The sequence below is a fragment of the Myotis yumanensis genome, unplaced genomic scaffold (genome assembly GCF_028538775.1).
Source record: "Myotis yumanensis isolate MYYU_CA2020_CCGP unplaced genomic scaffold, mMyoYum1.0.hap1 SCAF_11, whole genome shotgun sequence".
Lineage (NCBI taxonomy): Eukaryota > Metazoa > Chordata > Mammalia > Chiroptera > Vespertilionidae > Myotis > Myotis yumanensis.
This window is the reverse complement of record NW_027223762.1, coordinates 57,189,465-57,212,570: the sequence shown is the minus strand read 5'-3', so window position 1 is coordinate 57,212,570 and position 23,106 is coordinate 57,189,465. Positions and strand designations below refer to the sequence as shown.

The window sequence follows — 23,106 nt, the reverse complement described above, 5'->3', positions numbered from 1 at the left end:
CATACTATATGATATAACTATATAACATTCTGGAAAAGGCAAAACTATGGAGACAGCAGTAAAAAGATGGGTGGTTGGCAGGGTTTTAGGTGAGCACAGGGCAGGTTTAGGGCAGTGAAACTACACTGTATGATATTGTAATGATGGATACACATCATTTCACATTTCTCAAAACAATACTAAGGAAGAGAACCCTAATATAAACTTTAGTTAATAATAATGTAACAATATTGGCTCACCAACTTCAACAAATGTTCTGCACTAAAACAAAGTGTTAATAAAGGAGTCTGTGTATTATGTATGGAAAGTATGTTGTTAGAATGTTATTCCCATTGTTATCCACAGCCACTGTTTCCCACTCCCATTTTTATTAGTTTTGAGTACCTTTCAAAAGTTCTCTGGAAATACTATCAAATATGAATATATACAGACATGATCTTTTTAAGAAACAAAAAGCAGCCAGCCAGTGTGGCTCAGTGGTTGAGCGTCAACCTATGAACCAGAGGTCACAGTTTGATTCCTATTCAGGGCACATGTCTGGGTTGCAGGCTCTATCCCCAGTATGGGGCATGCAGGAGGTAGCCAATCAATGATTCTCTCTCATCATTGATGTTTCTATCTCTCTCCCTCTCCTGTCCTCTCTGAAATCAATAAAAATATTTTAAAACAAGAGCAGTACATAGTACTAGTCTGCCCTTTTTCTTAACAGCATGTTTTGGAGGCCATCCCCTGTAAGTACAGAGAGCTGCATTTCACTGCAGAGATATCCAGTTATTTATTGAAGCAGTCCCCACTGGCACCTATGTAGCTTCCAACCTGCTGCTTTTACATGCACATGTTTAAAAGTATGTGCATTTTTAATTTTGATAGGTATTGTCAACTGGCCTTCTAGACGTTAGAGCCCCAATAGCAATAAAAATGTTACCTACTGTTATGGCTTAATACCCTTCCCAAGGTGATGGTGCCAGAAGCAAAATCACACACACACGGGTCACCACAAACTTCCCACAGAGAAATAAGAGTTTAAAGTTACTACCACATAGTTCTTACCCAGCTGAAACTCAGTCTTGGGCTTGATGGCAGGAAGTTTACACTGCCACTCGAAAGCATTTGGACTGGAGCGCACTGGTTGAGAAAGCCCGGATAGAAGTTTGAAAATCAATCGATCATCCCATGGATTCTCAACAGTGAAGCCTTAAAGAAATGGGAACAAAAAATAAATAAATAAATAATAAAGTTAGTACCTAAGGTATTACAAATAAAGCAAGCGGAGACATGCATTAAATAAGCTTTCAAAAGCCTCACCTGTAAAGAGCACTGATTCAAATAATAAAAACCATTTTCAAGTCAAAATGAATGGTTCTGTATAGTTCATTGTCATTTTAGATCTATAATTAGACCAATATTCAGTTGAGACAAAGGAAAACACCAGAGGCACCTGTTTCACTCATCTGGAACTGCTAGATACTGCCTTTAGCACAATTATGGGTACATGTCTTAAAGGAAGACTTGCATATTAGTTAGGTACTTCTAATATGCTCCAATATATATTCTCTAAATTGCTTTTTCACTTATGTCTACAAAAGATGTTGCCTTTAAAGAAACATCTCACCTGAGGATACATTTATTGATTTTAGAGAGAGAAACCTCAATGTGAGAGAAAAATCAATCAGTTCCTTCTTGTACACGCCCCAACGTGGGATCGAAGTCCCAACCTATTTGGTATATGCGACGACCCTCCAACCGAGCCACTTGGGCAGGGCAAAAGATGCTGCCTTTTAATACGTACAATACCTATGTGCAATTTGTATGTATTAGATATTTTGGGTTCACAAAAGAGAAATCATTTCTAAAGGGAAGAAAAAAGTTAGTGGCAGTGATCAAGCCTAATCCAGCATCAACATTTACTTAGTGCTAAGCCTACGTAGGACACTGTTCTGAGTACTTTACAGTTAGTAACTTACTTGGTCCTTACTATAAGACTAAGTAGGTACTAGCATCATTGCCACTTTACAGAAAGGCCACAGAGGACTGAAATAATCTCAGCTAAGAACACATGACTCATAGGAGGGGGAGCCAGATTGGAACCTAGCCAGTCTATCTCCAGAGGCTGGGCTTCTAACCATTATGTAAAATGTTTTTGTGCAGCCTGGGTTTGGGGATCTCTTAACCCTGAACCTGGTTACTTTTCTGTAAAATGGAGACAACAGTATTACATTAAACGCTTAACACATAGTATGACCTCCAAGTCCAATTTCCTCTTCCAACAGATATTTTTGACACTTTCTAAAATTAAAATGGATGGCCCTAGCCAGTCTTGTTCAGTGGATAGAACATCGACCCTTAGGGTCACAGGTATGATTCTGGTCAAGGGCATGTACCTCAATTGCAGGCTTGATCCCTGGCCCGTGTGGGAGGCAACTAATTGACATGTCTCTCTCACATTCATGTTTCACTCTTTGTGTCTCTCCCTCTCTTTTTCACTCTCTCTAAAAAAAGAATCAATGGAAGATATCCTTGGGGTAGGATTAAGAAAAAAAAAAATTAAATTAAAATGGATGAACTAGCCCTCTAGCATCAGCAAATGTGATAAAGTATGCAAATTCTTTCTGAATGACATTTGAATCCCTGCTCTTTGAGCTTTTCATGAAGTAGCTTTTACTAGGTGACTGTCCTAATTCGGGGGCACAATGAAGACTGAGAATCTTTTCATACTTGAAGTATCGACACTCCCAAGTGACCGAGGCTGCACCCATTCTGCCTGGAGTCCAGCACTGGTGTCCGATGGCTCCCGCACAACAGGAAGGTTAGTATCTGTGAGTGTACAAGCTTTCAGGTTCCGCTCTGCCTCGCTGGTCAGCATGCCACCTGCAGCTGGCTGGCTCGGATGCAGTAAGGATGCACTGATGGGGAATGCTGCTTCTGGGCTTTTCTCTTGAATTGGACTGGATGTGTGAAAAGAATGCGAGAGGAGGAAACTAAACACCACGTGATTACAAGACTATTAGATTTGACCACATGAAAGTCTCACAAAGCAGTTTCCTTTTCATTCTAGGAATGATATTCCAAAATTGCTTCACAAAGTTGAATAAAGCATTTTCTTCAGACAAAACAAAAATATACAAATACACAGCTAGTACCATATGATCAGAAATAAATCAAAGATGTGGTAATATATTCGATAAGTTGGTAGGTAATACAGGGAATATTCTTTAGTAGGGAACATTGAGAGGAACCAGTTTATACCCCCCAAGCTATTATATGAGCATTAGTACTGTCACCAAGATTGAACACTTACCTTTATCCAAAATACCTTCTTTTATAAAAATGAAATAAACAGAAAGTGTGAACTGCAATCCAACAACCCAACACTGGTACATTTTTACACACATATACATCTGTACATTCAACCTCATTACTCATGGATTCCATATTTATGAATTCACTAGAGGCCGGTGCATGACATTCGTGCACTGGGGGGGAGGGGGCGGCAGTGTCCCTCAGGCCAGCCTGCGCCCTCTCGCAGTCCAGGACTCCTCAGGGGATGTCCACCTGCCTAGCCCGCTCCCAGCAGTTGGACATCCCCCAAGGGGCCTTTAGTGCTGCCTTGGAGGCAGGAGAGGCTCTGACCACTGCTGCTGCGCTCGCCAGCCATGAGCTGGGCTTCTTTCTGGCTGAGCGGTACTCCCTCTGTGGGAGCGCACTGACCACCAGAGAACAGTTCTTGTGTTGAGCATCCACCCCCTGGTGGTCAGTGCGTGTCATAGTGCCCGGTAGTTCCCCATTCGGTTGATTTGCATATTAGGTTTATATTATATAGGATGTGCATGCTAAAATTTATTTGTAAACCCCAAATCAATACTCAACCTGCAGAGTGGCATATAGATCAATGAAACAGAGCAGAGAGCCCAGAAATGAATCTATACCTATATGGTCAATTAGTATTTGAAAAAGGAGGGAAGAACATACAATGGAGTAAACACAGTCTCTTTAATAAATGGTGTTGAGAAAATTGGGTGGGTACAAAAAAAAATGAAACGAGGCCACCAACTTACACAATACACAAGAATAAACTCAAAATGGATTAAAGACTTGAATGTAAGTTACAAAACTTTAAAAATCCTAAAAGAAAACATGGGCAGTAAAATCTCAGACATCTCTCATAGTAATAGTTTTGCTGATATGTCTCCTTGGACAAGAGAAACAAAGAAAAAAAAAATAAACAAATGGGACTACAGCAAACTAAAAAGCTTCTACATAGCAAAAAAAAAAAAAAAAAAAAAAATCAACAAAATCAAAAGGGAACTCATTGTATGGGAGAACATATTTGCCAAGGACACATCTGACAAGGAGTTAATTTCCAATTATATAAAGATATATATTTCCAATATATAAAGAACTTATACAACTCAACATCAATATCAGGAAGACAAACCCAATTAAAAAATGGGCAAAGGACTGGAATAGATACTTCTCCGAAGAAGACATACAGCTGGCCAATAGACATGAAAAAATGCTCAAGAAAAATGCAAATTACAACCACTATGAGATATCACTTCACACCTGCCAGAATGGCAACCATCATCAATAAATCAACAAACAACAAATGCTGGTGAGGATGTGGAGAAAGGGAACCCTCATGCACTGTTGGTGGGAATGCAGACAGGTGCAGCTGCTTTAGAAAAAAATATGAGTTTCCTCAAAAAATTAAAAATAGAACTTCCTTTTGACCCAGTGATCCCACTTCTGGGAATATATCCTAAGAATCCTGAAACATCAATTTAAAAGAATATATGCACCCCCTATGTTCATCGCAGTGTTATTTACAACAGCCAAGATCTGTAAAACAGCCCAAGTGCCCATCAGTCAATGAATGAATAAAAAAAAAAACAAAACCATGGTATATTTCCACAATGGAATACAATGCAGCCATAAAAAAAGAAGAAAATCTTATCTTTTGTGACAGCATGGAAGAACCTGAAAATTATTATGCTAAGTGAAATAAGCCAGTCAGAGAAAGACAAATACCATATGACCTCACTTATATGTGGAATCTAATTAACAAAATAAACTGACAAACTAAATAGAAACAGAGGCATGGATACATGAAACAGACTGACAGCTGTGGGAGGGGGGGCACAGAAAATGAAGGGATTAGCCAAAGAACATATAAGCATAACCCATAGACAGAGAACAGTGTGGTGATGGCCAGAGGGAAAGGGGCAGGAGGCTGGGTGGAGGTGGACAAAGAGGGGGGAAGATGGGGACATCTGTAATAGTGTCAACAATAAAAATAAAGTAAAAAATAAGAAGGATATTAAAAAGGTACCAGAGAAAAGAAATCCCTTTTCTCTAATTAAAAAAAAGAAGGGGGCGGAGGGGGGGAGTTTGATAACAAGAGCACAGTCCAGTGGTGAGAGCAAGGGTTCTAAAATAAGAGATATGGGTTCAAGTCCCATGCTTCCAATTAGAAGCTATATGACTTTAGGTCATTTATTTAGCCTTCTAGGCCTGGTTTCCTCATCTGTAATGGTAGAAAAGACTAGTTCCTATAACTGAAGTTACTGTAAAGTTAATTAAAAGATATAGTTTATGAAAAGCATAGCCACTGTTCTGGGATATAATAAATGCTCAAAAGATTATAGCTACTTCCAGTGTCTATAAGACTACTCAAATATGTTGGAATTTTACTTCTGCAAAACATTAATGTATGGTAAGTCTGCATTGTGCACCAATTCCTAAGTTTAAACACTGTATCTTCTGCCTCATAAAAGAAAGTGATTGATTGTCTTAATTATAATGGGTATAGAGAAGGAATTCTGTTTGCTCAGTTCTGCAACAGGGTCTTTGTCTGGTAAGAGTACTGCAGTTCTGCTCCCAAATTAGAGGAAATCAGATACAGAAACTCTTTCCACAGGGATTCTCTGCTACCGCACTGCTTTTCTCATAGCCCCGATATACCCCATGTTTAGATTAACCCCTAGAGTGCCGGGGAGGGCAATCGCACTTCTCCCGTCTTTCGCCAAGAGTGCCGGGAGCACTATCGTGCTCCTCCTGCAGTGTCACCATTAGATGCTAGTCATTCACTCTTTATTGACATATGGCACCTAAGTGCAGATGACTTATGATGCCGAATGTTTGTAGTTCTAAAATTGACCACTGGCATTTATCTGCCTAATTTTTTACAGGTACTACGATTTTATGAAGTTTACTCAAATTTTGTAGCCCTAAAGCTTTGAAATGACGTCCAGTTCTAAGTCTGCTTTTATTAGTGATGATAATATTGCTAAATATGTCAAAGATGAAAACAAATGTAGTAAAGGTTTCCTTAAGTTTTTGAATATGTAACTTCATTTACTTGCGATTCATAATTTTTTTCCTAAACTGCTGTAAAATCAGCAAAAATGCCTTGGCAATTTTAGCATAGTTCCTAGGATATTGGTTGGCACTCAAAGGGTTAATTATTCTATTTATCCACAGAGAGGGCCTTCGGACTTAAAGCTGAGAGTCCATAAAAATGCTATTAGCCTTTAAGGACTGGAATTCTATTACATCTTAAAGCAAAGCTAGAATGAAAATGGAGTGACAGAACCACATGCTCACTATACCTGAACTTTCTGTCTTTTGAGGGTTGCACCACGTTTTTTTCACATGAATCCAAAGTCACATGGGTGCACTGTGCTGCTATCACATTTTCTGAAACATAAAAAATTAGAGGTAGACGTTATGTGGACACGTGTGTACACACATGATTTTATGTTACAAAGTCAAGGATTCCTTTTTATAGTGACTTATGTTGTAATTTTAAAATAGTGTTCCATGGTAAATGTGCAGTAAGGTTTTTAAAAGGGGGGAAATCACTTTAAAAAACATTCTACTACTAATATATGTGAGCATTTCAACTTTATACATCTAATCCATACAATCCTTCAGAGAACAGGGCCTGGAGAAGGGCAGGTCCACTATGGGGAGGATGACCAAATCATGGGAGGTTACTGGTATGGGAGGCAGGCCACACGCTGCTTTGGGAGAACCTGATGACAAGGACATCGAGTCTAAAAGACTGCCAGGCTTTAGGAGGGTAGGGGTTTTGGTGTCTTTCAGTCAGTCGGTTGTTTTAGTTGATTGAATGATATAGTATGTTTACATCAGAAAGCTCCCTGGCAACAGTTGCCACTCCTTTTAACTAAAAAAACCCCATACATCTATTAACAGACTAGATAGGGCAGAAATACAGAATAAACTTCTACCAAGTGACGTTAGTACTATATACAGCCAAATATTACACTGGATTAAATTTTATCAGATATTGCCTCACCAAAGAGGTGCTAATATTTTTAAAACTAGAACATCAGCTCCTATTTATAGAACCAAAGTGGCAAATACTATAATTGTAGCCAATTTTTGACTGTTCTGAAAGGCTCTTAACTGATAAAACTAGTTTTCTTGAGGGGAAAAAAACTTTTAAAACATTTTTTTTATTAAAGTGGCAAACTTGTGGTAATACTTGGCAATTTTTCAGGTTTCAGCTGACCTTCTCTTTAAAATTCAGAAAAGAAATATACCATGTTGGGTTAATACTCGACAAAAAAGTTTTATCCCTTTAGTTAAACATTTTTAAGTCCACAGGCTCAAATATGCTTCCATCTAGCGGAGTGAAATTCCTTGGCAATTCTTTTACTGGCATGCTTCAGTGAACAATTGCTTTTTTTAAAAAAAGTGCCAGCAATGACAAGAGTTCGTTAGTAATTCAGTAGTCTTCCAAAAGGTAAAGTAGTTTCAGATCTCATTGCATATATATTTTGTAGGTCAGCAGTTAATAAGTAATAACTATCTGTGCTCAATGAAAATGTTATATATTAAGGTACAATTCAGATAAACAAAGATCTTGATATAGGAAGTATTACACTTGGGGGAAATAAGGACTATTTAAGTTTCCTCATTATTCTCACTAAATCAGATCACTAAAAAATAAAATTTTCTGCATGGCGGTGTGGCTTAGTGATTGAGTGTCAGCCCATGAACCAAGAGGTTACTGGTTCAATTTAGAGTCAGGGCATATGCTCGGGTTGTAGGCTTAATACACAGTAGGGGGGCATGCAGGAGGCAGCCGACTAATGTTTCTTTCTCATGGATATTTCTATTTCTATTCCTTTCCCTTCTTCTCTCTCTAAATATCAATAGAAACATATTTAAAAATAAATAACATTTTCTTAGTACTTGGCTATGCCTCTAAAGTAATGAGATCTGTAGACAAATATCAAGAACTAAAAATTACTATTTGTTACTCTTACCAAATTAATAAAATATAAATGTTCATTATTTTTTATTTAATCTGTCTGTAGTGGCCTTTCTGTTTGTTCTAAAACATAAAATAAACCTATACCCTATACAAGTATTGTTACACAACCTTTATCTTCCAGAGCGTGTGCTGAGTCCACTGGAAGTTTGTGGAAAGGAGTAGATGCAAGCTGTGCAGCAGATGTAAAGTCTCCTGGGCTCTTAGGACTGGGTGCCAGCGTCTTGGTGCAGCGGACGCCCCATACTGTCGAGTCATCCCAAAACTCTTCAGCATGAGGTACTTCCTGCAACAAAAGATGAACAGAAAAAAATCAACCATCTCCCTGTGTCATCCATGAAATTTAACACATTAATGCTTTGAAGACTCAGAAAAATGAGGAATGAAAGAGGAAACAGGTGCAATTCTGGCTAACACACAGCCACTTTCCCTACTCTGCTTGTTCGAAGCAAGTTACTAAGTCCAGCCTACATTCAAAAGAAGGTAAACTAAGCTCCACCTCCTGGATAGAGGAACATCAAAGAATTTGTGAACAAAGGCTAAAACCACCACAGTAATTAATAATTTGGGTAAGATACTTTGAGGCTATACAAATATTCTGTTTTCCTCTTGAAGTTTCACTAGCCAATTTTAATATTCACCTGTGGATCTTGCCTGAAGCAATTATTATCACTGTGACTGACAGCCAGCCATTTTCTATAGTCACTCATTCCTTCTACCTGACTTGGAGTTCTTCTTCTATGGGATGCTTTGTTCTTTCTCTGCCATTTTATTTATAGCAATATGAATATTTACTTTATTTCTTGGTTTAGAATTTAATACTACCCTATTCTACTTATTTTCTTGCTTATATTGTCCCAGGTTTGGCCATTGGCTGCTCAGGTTGGCTCCTGTGTCTTTTTTCTGTGTTCCATCTTCTTTTTAAGCACTTCCTTACTTTCTGGCACTATAAGATACCAGTATTCAAGGCTTGTTTATATTTTTCTAGCCCCAGCCCTAGAATCGGCTATTTCTCCAAGAACACAGAGGTCAATTTTAGAGTCTATGACAAAGGCAGAAACTGCTAAGTCAGAATCACACTTGACCATAGCTCTTTAGTTGCCCATAAAAATGCCACCCTGGTTTTTATATATACTGTGGTCTTCATAAATCCCACCATGTCTCTTCCAACATGGCAGGAATAGCTGGCTGATTGTTTTTTTTCAGGTGAACACAGGATAAAGCAATCGGCCTATGCTTAGGGCCAGAATGTATGGATAACTTATTGTGGGTTTTTTAGTCAAAGCACACGTAGTTGAATAGTTCACTAAAATGCGCCTCTGAGATAATGCTACTATATTTGAAGTTTAGCCCATTATTTGGGAAATTGCTAAGGTCAAAAAATCCACCAGAAGCATTAGAGAGCTGGGTGATCATTTATTCAAAAGAATCCACTATGGGATGAACACCACGACACAGGATTTAGCAGAGCTTCTTAGCACCTCTCTGACACATCACAACAGAGGGCAGCCTGGGGTAAATGATGAGAAGTACAGCTTGGTAATACTCAGGGCTGAAGTGGAAACTCAGTGTGGACTGGACACAGAGCTGCTGTAATAGAGAAATGCTTTGGGCCAACAAACAGGTGACACCTGTCTGCTGCCATGCCTGACGAAGGATCATTCCAATTTAGCTTTTGCTAACAGCCCACTTGTAGGCCTCACTTCCCAGGTCTAGGAAACATGTGTATTTCTCTACCCCACCCTTCACCCCTGTCCTTCTTTATAGAGGGCAGGATCTTTGAGGGCAAGGATCACACCAGATTCTTTTTCAGTTTCTATACCTATCACAGTGTCTGGCACATACCAGATACTCAAATAATTGTAGAATAATGTACCCCAAAATCGCACTCTTCATATGACATATAATTTTTCAGCAGTTTTACATAATCTAATTTATCAGTCACAACTATTTGGTAAAACAAAAAGGGAAGAGTGGTCAGACCATTTCACAGATGAGCAGACATTACTTACCTTTGGTCTTGGAGAAACTCTGCTTATAGAGCGTTCTCCAAAAGCCCTGGCTCCTGTGGGTTTGTTTATAGGTTGTGGTAATCTAAGAAAAGATTTGTAAAATTATAAATAATAAAACATGCCAAAGAAATAAATGCTACTACCTGAGTGTTAGAAACACTTTCCAGTTATCCTATTTAACTACTTAGTATTTATATATATATTCCTTACTTTTGCAATAGTTGTACCAAAACTGAGTACAAACTGAATTAATGTGACTGTGTAGATAAGAGTAGAACTAGTTACCTCAGCGAGGGTGGAAAATACAGAAGTTTCTATTACATCGAGCTATAAGTTTTAGAAACAGTTAGTGGTGTGGCCACAGGTCAGGGATGCCATGCATTTGATTTATTTCCAGTGCTTAATTTAGCTATGGGATTTCTCTCTGAGAGCTGATCAGGCCCTTTCTCCTTTCTGCCACAGTATAAATAACGTCCATATTGTGATATCTTTAATTCACACCGACACTTCTCTTTCCACAGTTTAAACTATTAATAGTGAAAATTCCTGAAGCTACCCTCTCTAATGTAATTTCTCTTGGCCTTCAAACATATTATCTCTGCAGTATGAACCTGCATAAGCCATCTCCTTTTCTACCTGATCAATCCTGCAAATATAAATAGAGCATGTACAGATATCAGGATTGGTGAATTCATTCACATCCAATAAAAGTTCAAATCCACAGAATCCTTCAGTTCTCTGATAATTTACTACTATAAGCTTTTATTGCAGAAGGTCTGCTTTCTTTTGAGTCCTGCATAGCACTGAGGATATGGGGAAGGTTAGCAATAATTTGGTCATCGGGTCAGAAAGATCATCAGTGGTGAGCGGGGACTATAATGCAGATCACTTGATTGGCAGACCACTCTATTGCCACTTCACTGCCTTGAGACACAGAGGAATCTCCTACAAGGAGATTTTAACTAGGTGTTTCCTTACCCGTAATTTTCTTTGTTTCCATCTTCAAACACGGAAAAAGCAGATGACAAAGAAGAGATAATTTTATTGACTCCCCAAGTTCCAGAAGATCTTGCCTTTTCTGCAATAGAAAAAAACAGCATTTAATTATTGCATTGGGGAGAAAAAATTCTTCTTTATACTAAACTTCAACTATAAATAAGAAAATGGAATAATAGCTAACAGAAAAGAAGTGATAGCAGCTTTTCAAATACTAGGTAATGCGATAAGTCACTATGTATTGAGATAAAATAACTTAATTATGGTCACAGGGGTTCGCATTCAAGTTCTTGCCACATATACAAACATGGTGTTCATCATTCTCCTAAAACATTGCTATTGTCACCTGACTCAGTTAACAATGCTCTCAGTGGCTTTGTTTTCCATTTTGTTTAAGAATTAACCATTGTAGCTTTATATTTCAGATCTTCCTGGATCTAACTGGATCTTAGTATTGTTTTTTTTTTTTTAATTGATGTTAAAGAGAGAAAGGGAAGATAGAGAGGGGGAGCGAGGAAAACACACAGAGAGAGAAACATTGATTGGCTACCTCCCACATACGCCCCAATCAGTGATCAAATCCACAACCTGGCTGTGTGACCTGACCTTTGGTGCATAGGATGATGCTCCAACCAAGCCATACCGGCCAGGGCTTATTTAGTTTATCATGATCTCTCCCTGGCTTCCAGCAGGAATCCCGATTCCAGACAAATGTAAGATAGTTGCTGGCCTTCAGCACTCCACCCCTGCCATTCTACTACCAGGCAAGACTAGAGTCAGACTTCAAGAACTCAGCCCTTTCTAGCCATTTCTACCCATGGGGATCTTGTCCTTCTTTGGCACTATTATCATTTTATAAACAAATCTGATCTATGACACACATTAAGTACCTTGTCGAAGATTCTCGGATTTTTTAATTTCACACATTCCCTGCCCTTATGTGGCAAGCTAAAAGGGTAGGGCCACTTCTTGTATAATCCTTGATATTCCTATGACAGTCATCTACAATGCTATGTACTTAGCAGTTTTAAACAAATTATTACTTTGAAACTGAGCTTCAAATGCATCTTCATTTTGATCTAGAGATGGCCATTCATCTTTGTCATCAGAAACATCAGGAAGTGTAGGAGCCTGGAACATATTCATGATGAACCCTTAAAGGAGTAGAAAGAATAACTGTAAACAAAGCTGCAAAAACCATTCATTAATCTGCTGTTAGAGACTACACATTCCAACCAAAGGCTTTACCTAATGCTTCTTTTGTGTGCACGGTGGGTGATGGCTGCACTTTGGATGGTGTTGCCTGAACCATTCCCAGGGATGTGTTTGGAGTTGTGTGAAAAGAACTTGTGTTAACAACCTTATGTGTTTCACACCCTATTAAAGGAATGGGGACAAGATGCAATATCAGTAGGGAAATCAGAATTATTTAAAAGATATACAATATAAGAAACTTATTACAATTAAAACATTTATTATTGTTGATAATTATCACTAAGGATTTCCGTTACTAACGTACTCTCATTTTTTATCTTATTAATATCTTATCTTATTAATAAGGCCCAGATCTCACTCTCTTCCTCCTCCTCTGCTCATTCCAGCCCCCCCTTGCCTCTCTGCAGTGCTTAGATACATCAGTGACATTCCCACCTGAGGGTCATTCTGCATGGGCCTGAAACAGGTTTTCTAAGCTAGCCACATGAGCAGTTCCCTCTTCCAGGCTTTGACCCCTAAATATTACTTTCTTTTTGGATGTCTTCCCAGGTCACTTCTATATTTTCAATCCACCTCTCCAATAGCAATACTTCCTTTCCCCTCCACATAGGTGGGTTTTGTCCTTTCTGTTCATGGCTACACCCCTAACTCCCAACAATAATGCCAGGCCCCAAGAGAGTGCTCAGGAGGTCTGGGTTCAATACAGGGGTCTCCAGCTGTTTTTGAGTAGCTCTGCTCCCACAGAACTGTCATTGGAAAGGATGTCACAGTCACATGGGGGGGCGGGGGGAGTGTGAACGTCCAAGCTATGTGTCTTATTTTACTTATACCATAAAACTTACATAACTTCAGTGCAAATGCCTCTAACAAAGTAGTACCAAATAGAACTATAACACCCCTAATTAAACCTTTAATCACATTTGCTACCTCATGACATATTAAAGTTGACTCTTGTTTTAGATGAACTTGAGAAATTTAACAGTAAGGTTTTCACAAATCAAGTTTCCAAAAGATTCTAACTAGTAAGATGTAACTAACAAGTAGGTTTCTACCTCTATTTGAAATGGTCCAGAGCTCATCTTACTCCTATATTCTAAGAGGAAAGCTAACACCAGCTTCATTAAGGTCTGAAGCCTTCATGAACCACGGCCACCACCCAGACCTCTGTGTGACCTGGAGACGTCTGGGAAACAGGTCAGAAGCAAATGTATTGTAACTACATATTACCTTCTTTCATCTCTGCTCTGCTCTGTGGCTTGAATTCCTGAGTACTTCTAGTCACACATCTGGAAGAGAAAACGCTTGAGACACACTAACTCTCAAGAAAGAATAATAAAAAAATGTCAGCAATTACAAACCTACTGGTAAAAAAAAAAAAAAAATGGATAGAACTGCTTAGGTCCTACAGTGTAAGTAAATGAAATGTTTTATTTTTTCCATTTCCTTTTGAGGAAAAGAATTCTTACAATTATAAGCCAGGTACTAATGTTTGCCTGACACAGTGATTATGTATTTTAATAGCATGCTAATAATTCCTTTATGTGGTATTGCAAGATAATGGCTCCCTAATTCAAAAGTTCCCATTCATCACATAAGCTAAAGGGCTAACACACAGCTCTCCTGAGTCATGGTGAGGAAAAGCACTGCTGAGCTTTGGCTGCATGGCCACCACTCGTCATGAGCCAGTTGACAAAGCACATTGTTCTCCAGATTTTAATGGTTATTAAGAAAGAAAAAATGGCACAAAAGACACTTATATCAGTTGTCTTAAGTATAGTTGTGATAGTGGACTTCATCCATTTAACACTGCTAAAATTTTTTAATAAACCTTGTTAAGATATAAAGTAAAAAGTACAGCACTTTTCATTTTACCATCCTGGTAGGGGCGACTGGTCAGGCATCACTTTTAACAAGGCATGTCACTGCTGCTGCTCTTATCATTTTATAGGTGCATAAATGAACTATGAAGACGTAATGGAATCATGACTCCCACCAACAGTCCTCTTCTTACATATATGGTAGAGTAACCAGGTCTGAATTATTATCTTAATGTGAGTGAAAAAGCATGATGATTTAAAATCTTATTTCCTGCCCTAACTGGTTTGGCTCAGTGGATAGAGCATCAGCCTGCAGACAGAAGGGTCCCAGGTTCGATTCCAGTCAAGGGCATGTACCTTGGTTGCGGGCACATTTCCAATAGGGGATGTTCAGGAGGCAGCTGATCGATGTTTCTCTCTCATCGATGTTTCTAAGTTTCTATCCCTCTCCCTTCCTCTCTGTAAAAAATCAATAAAATATATTTTAAAAAAATAATAAAATAAAATCTTATTTCCAGGGGAAATCATTGACAAAAGTTAACTGCAGACATTAAGGGAAAACAATACTTAAGAACCATAATATGTGTTAAGGGGTTAGGCCAAAGGGAGAATATGAGATTAACTGTAGCTTTTATTTTTTTCTAATGGATCAATAAAATTGTTATATGTTGAAAGAGAGAAACTGAAGAAAAAATATAAACAAAACAAGTGATATGACACTCTATTTTAGAAATCTAGGAAAATCCCTCAAAATTGGGGATACATCTTTAGCAGTATAAAGATATTGTGTAATGGATATTAATCTCAAACCACTCCTGGTGGGAAGACAGAAGGAAGATGAGAAGTACATATGTTAAGAAACTGTTTGTGTATTCAGTAAAAGCTAGTAAGCAAAGGTAGTTTCAGTTTAACAGATGTATATTCTTCTGTTATAAAAAGATCGTTGAGTTTCAGTGTAGTGAAAATGTTTAATTCAAGAGAGCAGTATGAAGTAAAACACATACTCTAAAAGAAATATGAAAGAAGGTAAATCTGAAAGATTTGGGGTTGAAGTTTTGGGAACTTGGTTTAAAAACAGGAACTAGCTGTCTTTTACATCTTGCTCCTGATTTTGTAAACTATGTAAGAAACTGACAGACACCATTCACAGCACTGTCATCACTGGACCAACTTTGGCTCACCTGGCATCATTTCCGGCCACTGAAAACATGGAGTCTGTCCCTTGCTGGGCTGCCAAAGGAGCAGGAGGAGCTGCACTCTGGCTGATGGCTGGGGACACCAAAGCCACAGTGACCACATTGGCTTCAGGAGGAACAGCAGCAGGTGCCTGTCTGGGTTTCTCTCCCATGTCCTCTGAGGTTTGCTGAGTTATGGTTGGCAGAGATGGAGTGCTCAGTTCCTGCTGGGAGTTGACACTTGGCCCCATGCATGCTGGATTAACCTGTCATGTTAAGGAAACAAAAGCAAAACCATGAAGTCCAGAATCTTAGTAATTCGGTGTTACAGCTTTTCAAACACTGGCATCTGTCTTCAGTGGATTCCTTTCTCCTTGAAGTATTCTGAAATGAACAGTCGACAAGAACACAAAGGACCATCCTACATGACGGATGATTTTGTAGTTTAACCATAGACACAACTGGCAGTTCAAACTTCAAACCACTGAAATAACGCCCCATCTAGTTTTATTAGTATTTAAGAACTGTCTTATTTCTCTTCACTTAATTTTGGGAAAAGACCAAGTCAATTTATCAAATACTCATAATAATGTTCCTTCCATCAAAATGTTACCTTTGGTAGCTATTTTCTCTTTAATGAATAGGAAACCTGAGTATAAACTACAATTGTAACTGCCACACAAACAAGCATGGCTTATACAAGATGGAAAACAAGTTCTTCATTTAAAATCTTTGTTTTCCTATTCAATGTAGAGTTTAACTGTACACTCTTTTGTTACCAAATTAAAAGACAGAAGAGTGAATTCCTCACCACACAAAAGTATTTTTACAAATTATTAACACCAAATAGCTAGGGCAAAAGTAGTTATTTCACAGACAAAAGGACAAAATATAAAATGTTCATACTCACAGCTTCTGGTCTAGATGGCAGAATAAATAAATGGTGTTTTGGCCTACTCCCATGACCACATCAAAATTAGAACTAAATTATAGAACCACCCTAGAGAAGCACCTGAGGACTAGGTGAATAGAAGTCTTATAACTAAGGATATAAAGAAACCATGCTGAGACAGGTAGGAGGGGCAGAGAGACATAGGCAGTCTGGTTCCAAATTCACATGTGGCAGTTAAGAATCAGGGCAATATCTCAGCTGCAGAAGTCCTCCCTGAGGTGTGAAGACACTCCCAAGAAGCTCCAAAACAAACACACCTGGTGGCCGGCTTCAGACCACACTAGACCTGCACCACACCAGGCTCCTCATCCAAGAGCACTGTGCCAGGAAGTAAAAAATCATAGGATTCTGTCTGGGTGAGACAGAGGGCTGCTATACTCCTAGGCATCCTCTTAGAGCAGTGGTTCTCAACCTTCCTGCAACCCTTTAATACAGTTCCTCATGTTGTGGTGACCCCTAATTTCATTGTTACAAATTGAACATAATTAAAGCATAGTGATTAATCACAAAAACAATATGTACTTATATATGTGTTTTCTGATGGTCTTTTTTTTTTTTAAATTAAAATCTTTATTGTTCAGATTACATTTATTCCTTTTTTTCCCCATAACTCCCCTTCTCCCAGTTCCCGCCCCACCCTCCGCCCTCACTCCCCACCCACTGTCCTCATCCATAGGTGCACGATTTTTGTCCAGTCTCTTCCCGCATCTCCCATTCCCCCCCAAGAATAGTCAGTCAATCCCTTTCTATGTCCCTGATTCATTGTAATCACCAGTTCATTCTGTACATCAGATTATTTATTCACTTGATTCTTAGATTCACTTGTTGATAGATGCATGTTTGTTGTTCACAATTTGTATCTTTACCTTTTTCTTCTTCCTCTTCTTAAAGGATACCTTTCAGTATTTCGTATAATACTGGTTTAGTGGTGATGAACTCCTTTAGCTTTTCCTTATCTGTGAAGCTCTTTATCTGACCTTCAATTCTGAATGATAGCTTTGCTGGATAAAGTAATCTTGGTTGTAGGTTCTCGGTGTTCATCACTTTGAATATTTCTTGCCATTCCCTTCTGGCCTGCAAAGTTTCTGTTGAGAAATCAGCTGACAGTCATATGGGTATTCCCTTGTAGGTAATTGAGTCTCTTTCTCTTGCTGCTTTTAAGATTCTCTGTCTTTTGCTCTTGGCATTTTAATGATGATGTGTCTTGGTGTGGTCCTCTTTGGATTCCTTTTGTTTGGGGTTCTCTACGCTTCTTGGACCTGTAAGTCCATTTCTTTCACCAGGTGGGGGAAGTTTTCTGCCATTATTTCTTCAAATAGGTTTTCAATATCTTGCTGTCTCTCATCTTCTGGCACCCCTATTATTCTGATATTAGTGCGCTTGAAGCTGTCCCAGAAGCTCCTTACACTATCTTCGTATTTTCGAATTCTTTTTTCATTTTGCTTTTCTGGTTGGGTGTTTTTTGCTTCTTCGCATTTCAAATCTTTGACTTGATTCTTGCCCTCCTCTGGTCTGCTATTGGGTATAATATTCTTTATTTCAGTCTGTGTATGCTTAATTTCTAGTTTCTTTATCGTAGCATCGAGGGTCTCATTAGTTTTCGTGAGGCTCTCCTCAAGTTTATTGCAAGCCCTCAAAATTGCGTTTTTTAGCTCCACATCCTCCATTTCTGTCATGTTTTTTTGTCTCCACATTTTTTATGCCTTCTTGGTGCACCCCCTTGTGGTCTTTGTGCGCAGTCTTGTTCTAGTTAAGCCTTGATTGTTGTAGTTAATACTTGAGGGATTTGACCATCAGGCTGACTGGCTGTGAGAATCAGCTGTGTGGAAAACTTCTGTCCTCTGGGGAGGTGCTAATCTAGCCTTTGCCTGAGGCGATCTGGCAAATGGCTCTGCGCAGGGCTTGGGCAGGGCGGGATCAACAGGGCGGGCGGAGGGAGCAGTTATGGCTGCTCTCAGTCCCGTTCCCAGAGGCTCTGCTTCTCAGAACCCCGGCAACCGCTGCAAACCTCGGAGAGAAAGCTGCCCTCAGGTTCCAACTGATGCCGGATAATCCCGCTTCTCCTGTCTGAGTCTGAGTCCCTAGAGACTAGCCCGGATCTGGAGCTCAGAGTCTGAGACTCCCTCCTGACTGAAAACGACAACCGCGCCCTCAGCCACCAGCCCGCTTTGCGCGCGCACCTCGGTACCTTTATATTTTCCACACTGCGCCTCCTCTGAGCCTCGGTATGCGTTGTCTTTCCTTCTAGTTGAAGAGTCTCTCCTCAGCCAGCCTTCCTGTGGTTCTGGGTGATGTCTGTTCTGTCTTTTAGTTGTATTTTTGAAATGGTTGTTTGCGGCAGCAGTCTCCGGTGTTTACCTATGCCGCCATCTTGGCTCTTCCTCCAATGGTCTTAAGCGACCCCTGTGAAAGGGTTATTTGACCCCCAAAGGGGTCTCGACCCACAGGTTGAGAACTGCTGTCTTAGAGGGTCTGAGCATAAACTTCAGAGAAGGGACAGCAGCTTGAAAAGTTCCAGGGACATACTTGGAGGATCTGAATTGTAAGGTTCACGGTGAGGCCTAGAGGGGCAGCTATATCCCAGAAAGAATTGCTAGCAGGAGCCATCGTTCCTTTTATTGCCCCACACCCCCCACAGCCTACAGATGGCACAGGTGAGGTCCATATACAGTCAAACCTCATTTCTCAAATGTCTTATATCTCGAACAATTTGGTTCTTGATCAAGTTGTTTACCGAAAAATGTCTCGGTTGTCAAACCAAACTTTGTTTTTTGAACTCACAACCCCTTCAAGCTGATACCTCAGCTTTAAAAATGGTTTCTCTCAGGCAACAAAGGAGAGAATGTTTTTGTTGCTGGGGAAATCAAGGATTAGCACAATTGTAAAACATAAAGAGGCCATCAAGAGTGCTAATGTTGCTAAGGATGTGAAAGAAATAATGATCACAGACAATTAAAGAGGTAGAAAAACTGTTGTTGATTTGGATAAAGAAAAGCAGTTGGTTAGCCAATGACAGCATTTCAGAGGCAATGATATAGGAACAAGCAAAGATGCCCCACGCTGATATGAAAGACTCCCCTGGAATGAGTGCTGAAAGTGATTTAAGGCTAGTAGGGGGTGATTTGATAAATTTAAGAAAAAAAAGTGTTTATTTACAAATTAAATAGTATATTAGACATGTACTATATAAAAGAAAGGTTAAAACAGGTAATCATTTGGGGGTCTAGAATGGATTATTACAATTTACATTATTTCTAATGGAAAAAAAATGATTTGGTTTTCTAACAAATCGGTTCTCGAACAGCCTTCTGGAATGAATTGAGTTGGAGAATTGAGGTTCCACTATAGAGCTATCCATTAACCTGGCTAACACACCTCTCGCCCCACCCTGGTAATTCTCTAAGCCTTGCCCCACTAGACTCGTACACTGACTGAACCTCTTGTGGCCTCCAATTGCCCTGTTCCTCTTGCTAATTGATGATTACTTTGTAGCTCTTAGCAGGTAGCCCTGGGATGGACACAGGCAGTAGCTGACCTTGGCCTGTACTGAAGACACTCCCAAGAAGCTCCAAAACAAACACACCTGGTGGCCGGCTTCAGACCACACTAGACCACCGCCCAATTAGCATCACAAATGACACAACCAAAGGGTGGACTGACAGGCACCAGAGCCATGCCAAAGCAAAGCCTGCTCCCTGGGGTCAGCCCCTGCAGAACAGCTTGTCCACTGTAATATCATGGCCAGTCCTCTCAGCCAGTCAGCCTGAGGATCAGTCCTTCCCACTGATGTGCCAACATACTCAGTTATAAGAGGGCACACAAATCTCACACTGGGACAATCCTGGAGCAACCGACTCAAGTGAACAGAAAGACTGTGCCACTGGGTCCCACAGAACCCCTACTACATAGGGCCACCCTGCTAAGACTTAAAGGCATAACAGATAGCCTGGCTGGTGTGGCTGAATGGTTGAACATCAACCTGTGAACCAGGAGGTCATGGTTCGATTCCTGGTCAGGGCACATGCCCCGGTTGTGGGTTAGGTCCCAGTGTGGTAGCTGACCAATGATTCTCTCTCATCATTGGTGTCTCTATCTCTCTCGCCCACTCCCTTCCCCTGAAATCAATAAAAATATATATTTTTTTTTAAAAAAAGACATAACAGATATATCTACTACATGGGAACAAACAGGGAGGTAGCCAAAATGAGGAGACAAAGAAACATGTCCCAAATGAAAGAATAGGACAAAACTCTGAAAAAAGAACTAAATAAAATGGAAGCAAGCAATCTATCAGATTCAGAGTTCAAAACACTGGTTATAATGGTGCTCAATGAACTTAGGAGAAGAACAGATGATCTCAGTGAGAACATCAATAGAGACAGGAAACATGAAATGGAGATAGAAAACATAAAATGAACCAGGCAGAAATGAAGAATAACTAAAATGAAGCATACATTAGATGGAATCAACAGCAGATTAGATGAAGAAAGGGATCAAATCAGCAATTTGGAAGACAAGGTAGTATAAAACACAATTTAAACAGTAAAAAAGAAAAAAAATTAAATTGAAGATAGTTTAAGGGATTTCTGGAACAGTACCAAGTGTACCAACATTTGCATCATAGAAGTACCAGAAGGAGGGGAGAAAGAGAGAGAGAGAGAGAGAGAACGAACAAAAGGTTGAAAACCTATTTGAAAAAATAATGATGGAACACTTCCCTAACCTGGTGAAGGAAAGAGACATACAAGTCCAAGAAGTACAGAGTCCCAATCAAGATGAACCCAAAGATGCTCACACTAAAACACATTATAATCAAAATGCCAGAAGTTAAAGCCAAAAGAGAGAATCTTAAAAGCAGCCAACGAAAAGCAGTTATCTACAAGGGAGCTCCCATAACTCTCAGCTGATTTCTCAACAGGGGTACAGTGCCTTCAAGGATGAGAAAATGTGATGAGAAGGACAGCTGCCCTCAGCCAACCTAGAGGACCAAGACAGAAGGCTATGGGGGATATGTGGCCAAGAAAAGTGAAACTAAGAATATATCTGATGCATTTGAACACAATGAACATTGGAACATAATTAAACAGTTTCTTTAGAGAGAGTGGGGAAATAGAACTGGTAAGTACCAAGAAAATATAGCAAAAAAAAAAAAAGGCCCAAGATAATTATTTTAACAATTTCTTGGAACTATCCCGGGAAAAAAATTATGCAAAAAAGGAAATTCAAATAAATAAGAAAAAACAAATCATTCCAATAGAATCATAAATATATAAATACAGGGTGTGGCAAAAGTAAGTTTACAGTTGTGAATACTCAAAATGCAGAGTTTATTCTTGTATTATTATTTATTAACTATTATATTATTTTCCATATAGCATACTTTTGCCCCACACTGTAAAGAAATATATAAACATGTACATGCATATTTAACATCAGAATTAACTAAAAATAGGTCCAAAAAGGAGCAAATAAAAAGAAAATCAATGGCATGGCAAGCATCAGTAAAGAGCACACATACCTCAGGACTTTCCTGAAAAGCAGGAAGGTGCTCCTGGGATGTCTCTACCACTTGATGCAACTTCTTATGAAGTTCATCCATTTTCTCTTTCAGTAGTTGTTCTTCAAAAGCATTTGCTTCTTTCATTTTCATGTAATGTCTGTCTTCATTTACTTTAGAAAAGATAAATGGTTTGAATGCAAAGTTTAAATGTAGGCCATAGGATTGCAATTTTTTTACTAGTCTTTTCCATATGTATTAGGTTATCAGAACTAAAACATGTATTACATTTATTTTGCCAGCTATTTATTTAAATTAAGGTATAATTGACACATAACTATTAGTTTCAGGGGTACAATATGATTCTATATTTGATCACAAGGTAGTTAGTAGTTAACATCTGTCACCTTACATGGTTACAAAAAATGTTTTTTCCTTATGATCAGGACTTTTAAGATCTACTCTCTTAGCAACTTATAAACATGCAAGTTTATTAACTATAGTCTCCATGCTATACATTATACCCCATGACCTATTTATTTTATAACTGGAAGTTTGTACCATTTCACCCCCTTTATTCCTTTCACCCTAACCCCTGACAACCACTAACCTGTTTGTATTTATGAGTTTTTTAATTCCAAATAGAAGTGATATCATACAGTTTTATTTTTCCCTGACTTATTTCACTTAGCATAATGCCCTCAAGGTCCAGCCATGTTTTACAAATGGCAAGATTACATTATTTTTCACAGCTGAGTAATATACCAGGGTGTGTAATGTGTGTATGTATGTAGATTTATCAATCATAATTTCTTTATCCATTCTTGCATTAATGGACCCTTATCTTGGGTATTAGAAATAATGCTGCAATAAACATGGGGGTGCATATATCTTTTTCGGTGTTTTCATTTTGCAGTGTTTTGTATACTAACTATGTTTCTTGTAACTTTACAGATGTTTTAAATTAATTCTAACACTTCTTTGATGTTTTTCTATACACATATCATGCTATCTGCAAATAGTGAAGTTTTACTTCTTCCTTTCCAATTTGGATGCCTTTTGTTTTTCGTGTGTAATTGCTCTGTGTAGGACTTCCAACACCATATTGAATAAGAGTGGTGAAAGTGTGCATCTTTGTCTTGT

The 23,106-nt window shown here is 39.0% G+C and overlaps 1 protein-coding gene across 1 annotated transcript in view; it reads right to left on the bottom strand.

The window, feature by feature from the left end:
- BUB1 (BUB1 mitotic checkpoint serine/threonine kinase) overlaps nt 1-23,106 on the bottom strand; it is a 43,245-nt gene that overhangs the window by 8,219 nt on the left and 11,920 nt on the right. The window contains exons 9-19 of the mRNA XM_070428523.1: nt 21,985-22,136; nt 15,521-15,780; nt 13,750-13,808; nt 12,556-12,684; nt 12,351-12,461; nt 11,290-11,389; nt 10,312-10,393; nt 8,411-8,585; nt 6,609-6,696; nt 2,716-2,945; nt 1,051-1,194 (exon numbers count right to left, since the gene is read on the bottom strand). Of these exons, the coding sequence (XP_070284624.1) occupies nt 1,051-1,194; nt 2,716-2,945; nt 6,609-6,696; nt 8,411-8,585; nt 10,312-10,393; nt 11,290-11,389; nt 12,351-12,461; nt 12,556-12,684; nt 13,750-13,808; nt 15,521-15,780; nt 21,985-22,136 (1,530 nt within the window). The remainder of the gene's footprint in view (nt 1-1,050; nt 1,195-2,715; nt 2,946-6,608; nt 6,697-8,410; nt 8,586-10,311; nt 10,394-11,289; nt 11,390-12,350; nt 12,462-12,555; nt 12,685-13,749; nt 13,809-15,520; nt 15,781-21,984; nt 22,137-23,106) is intronic.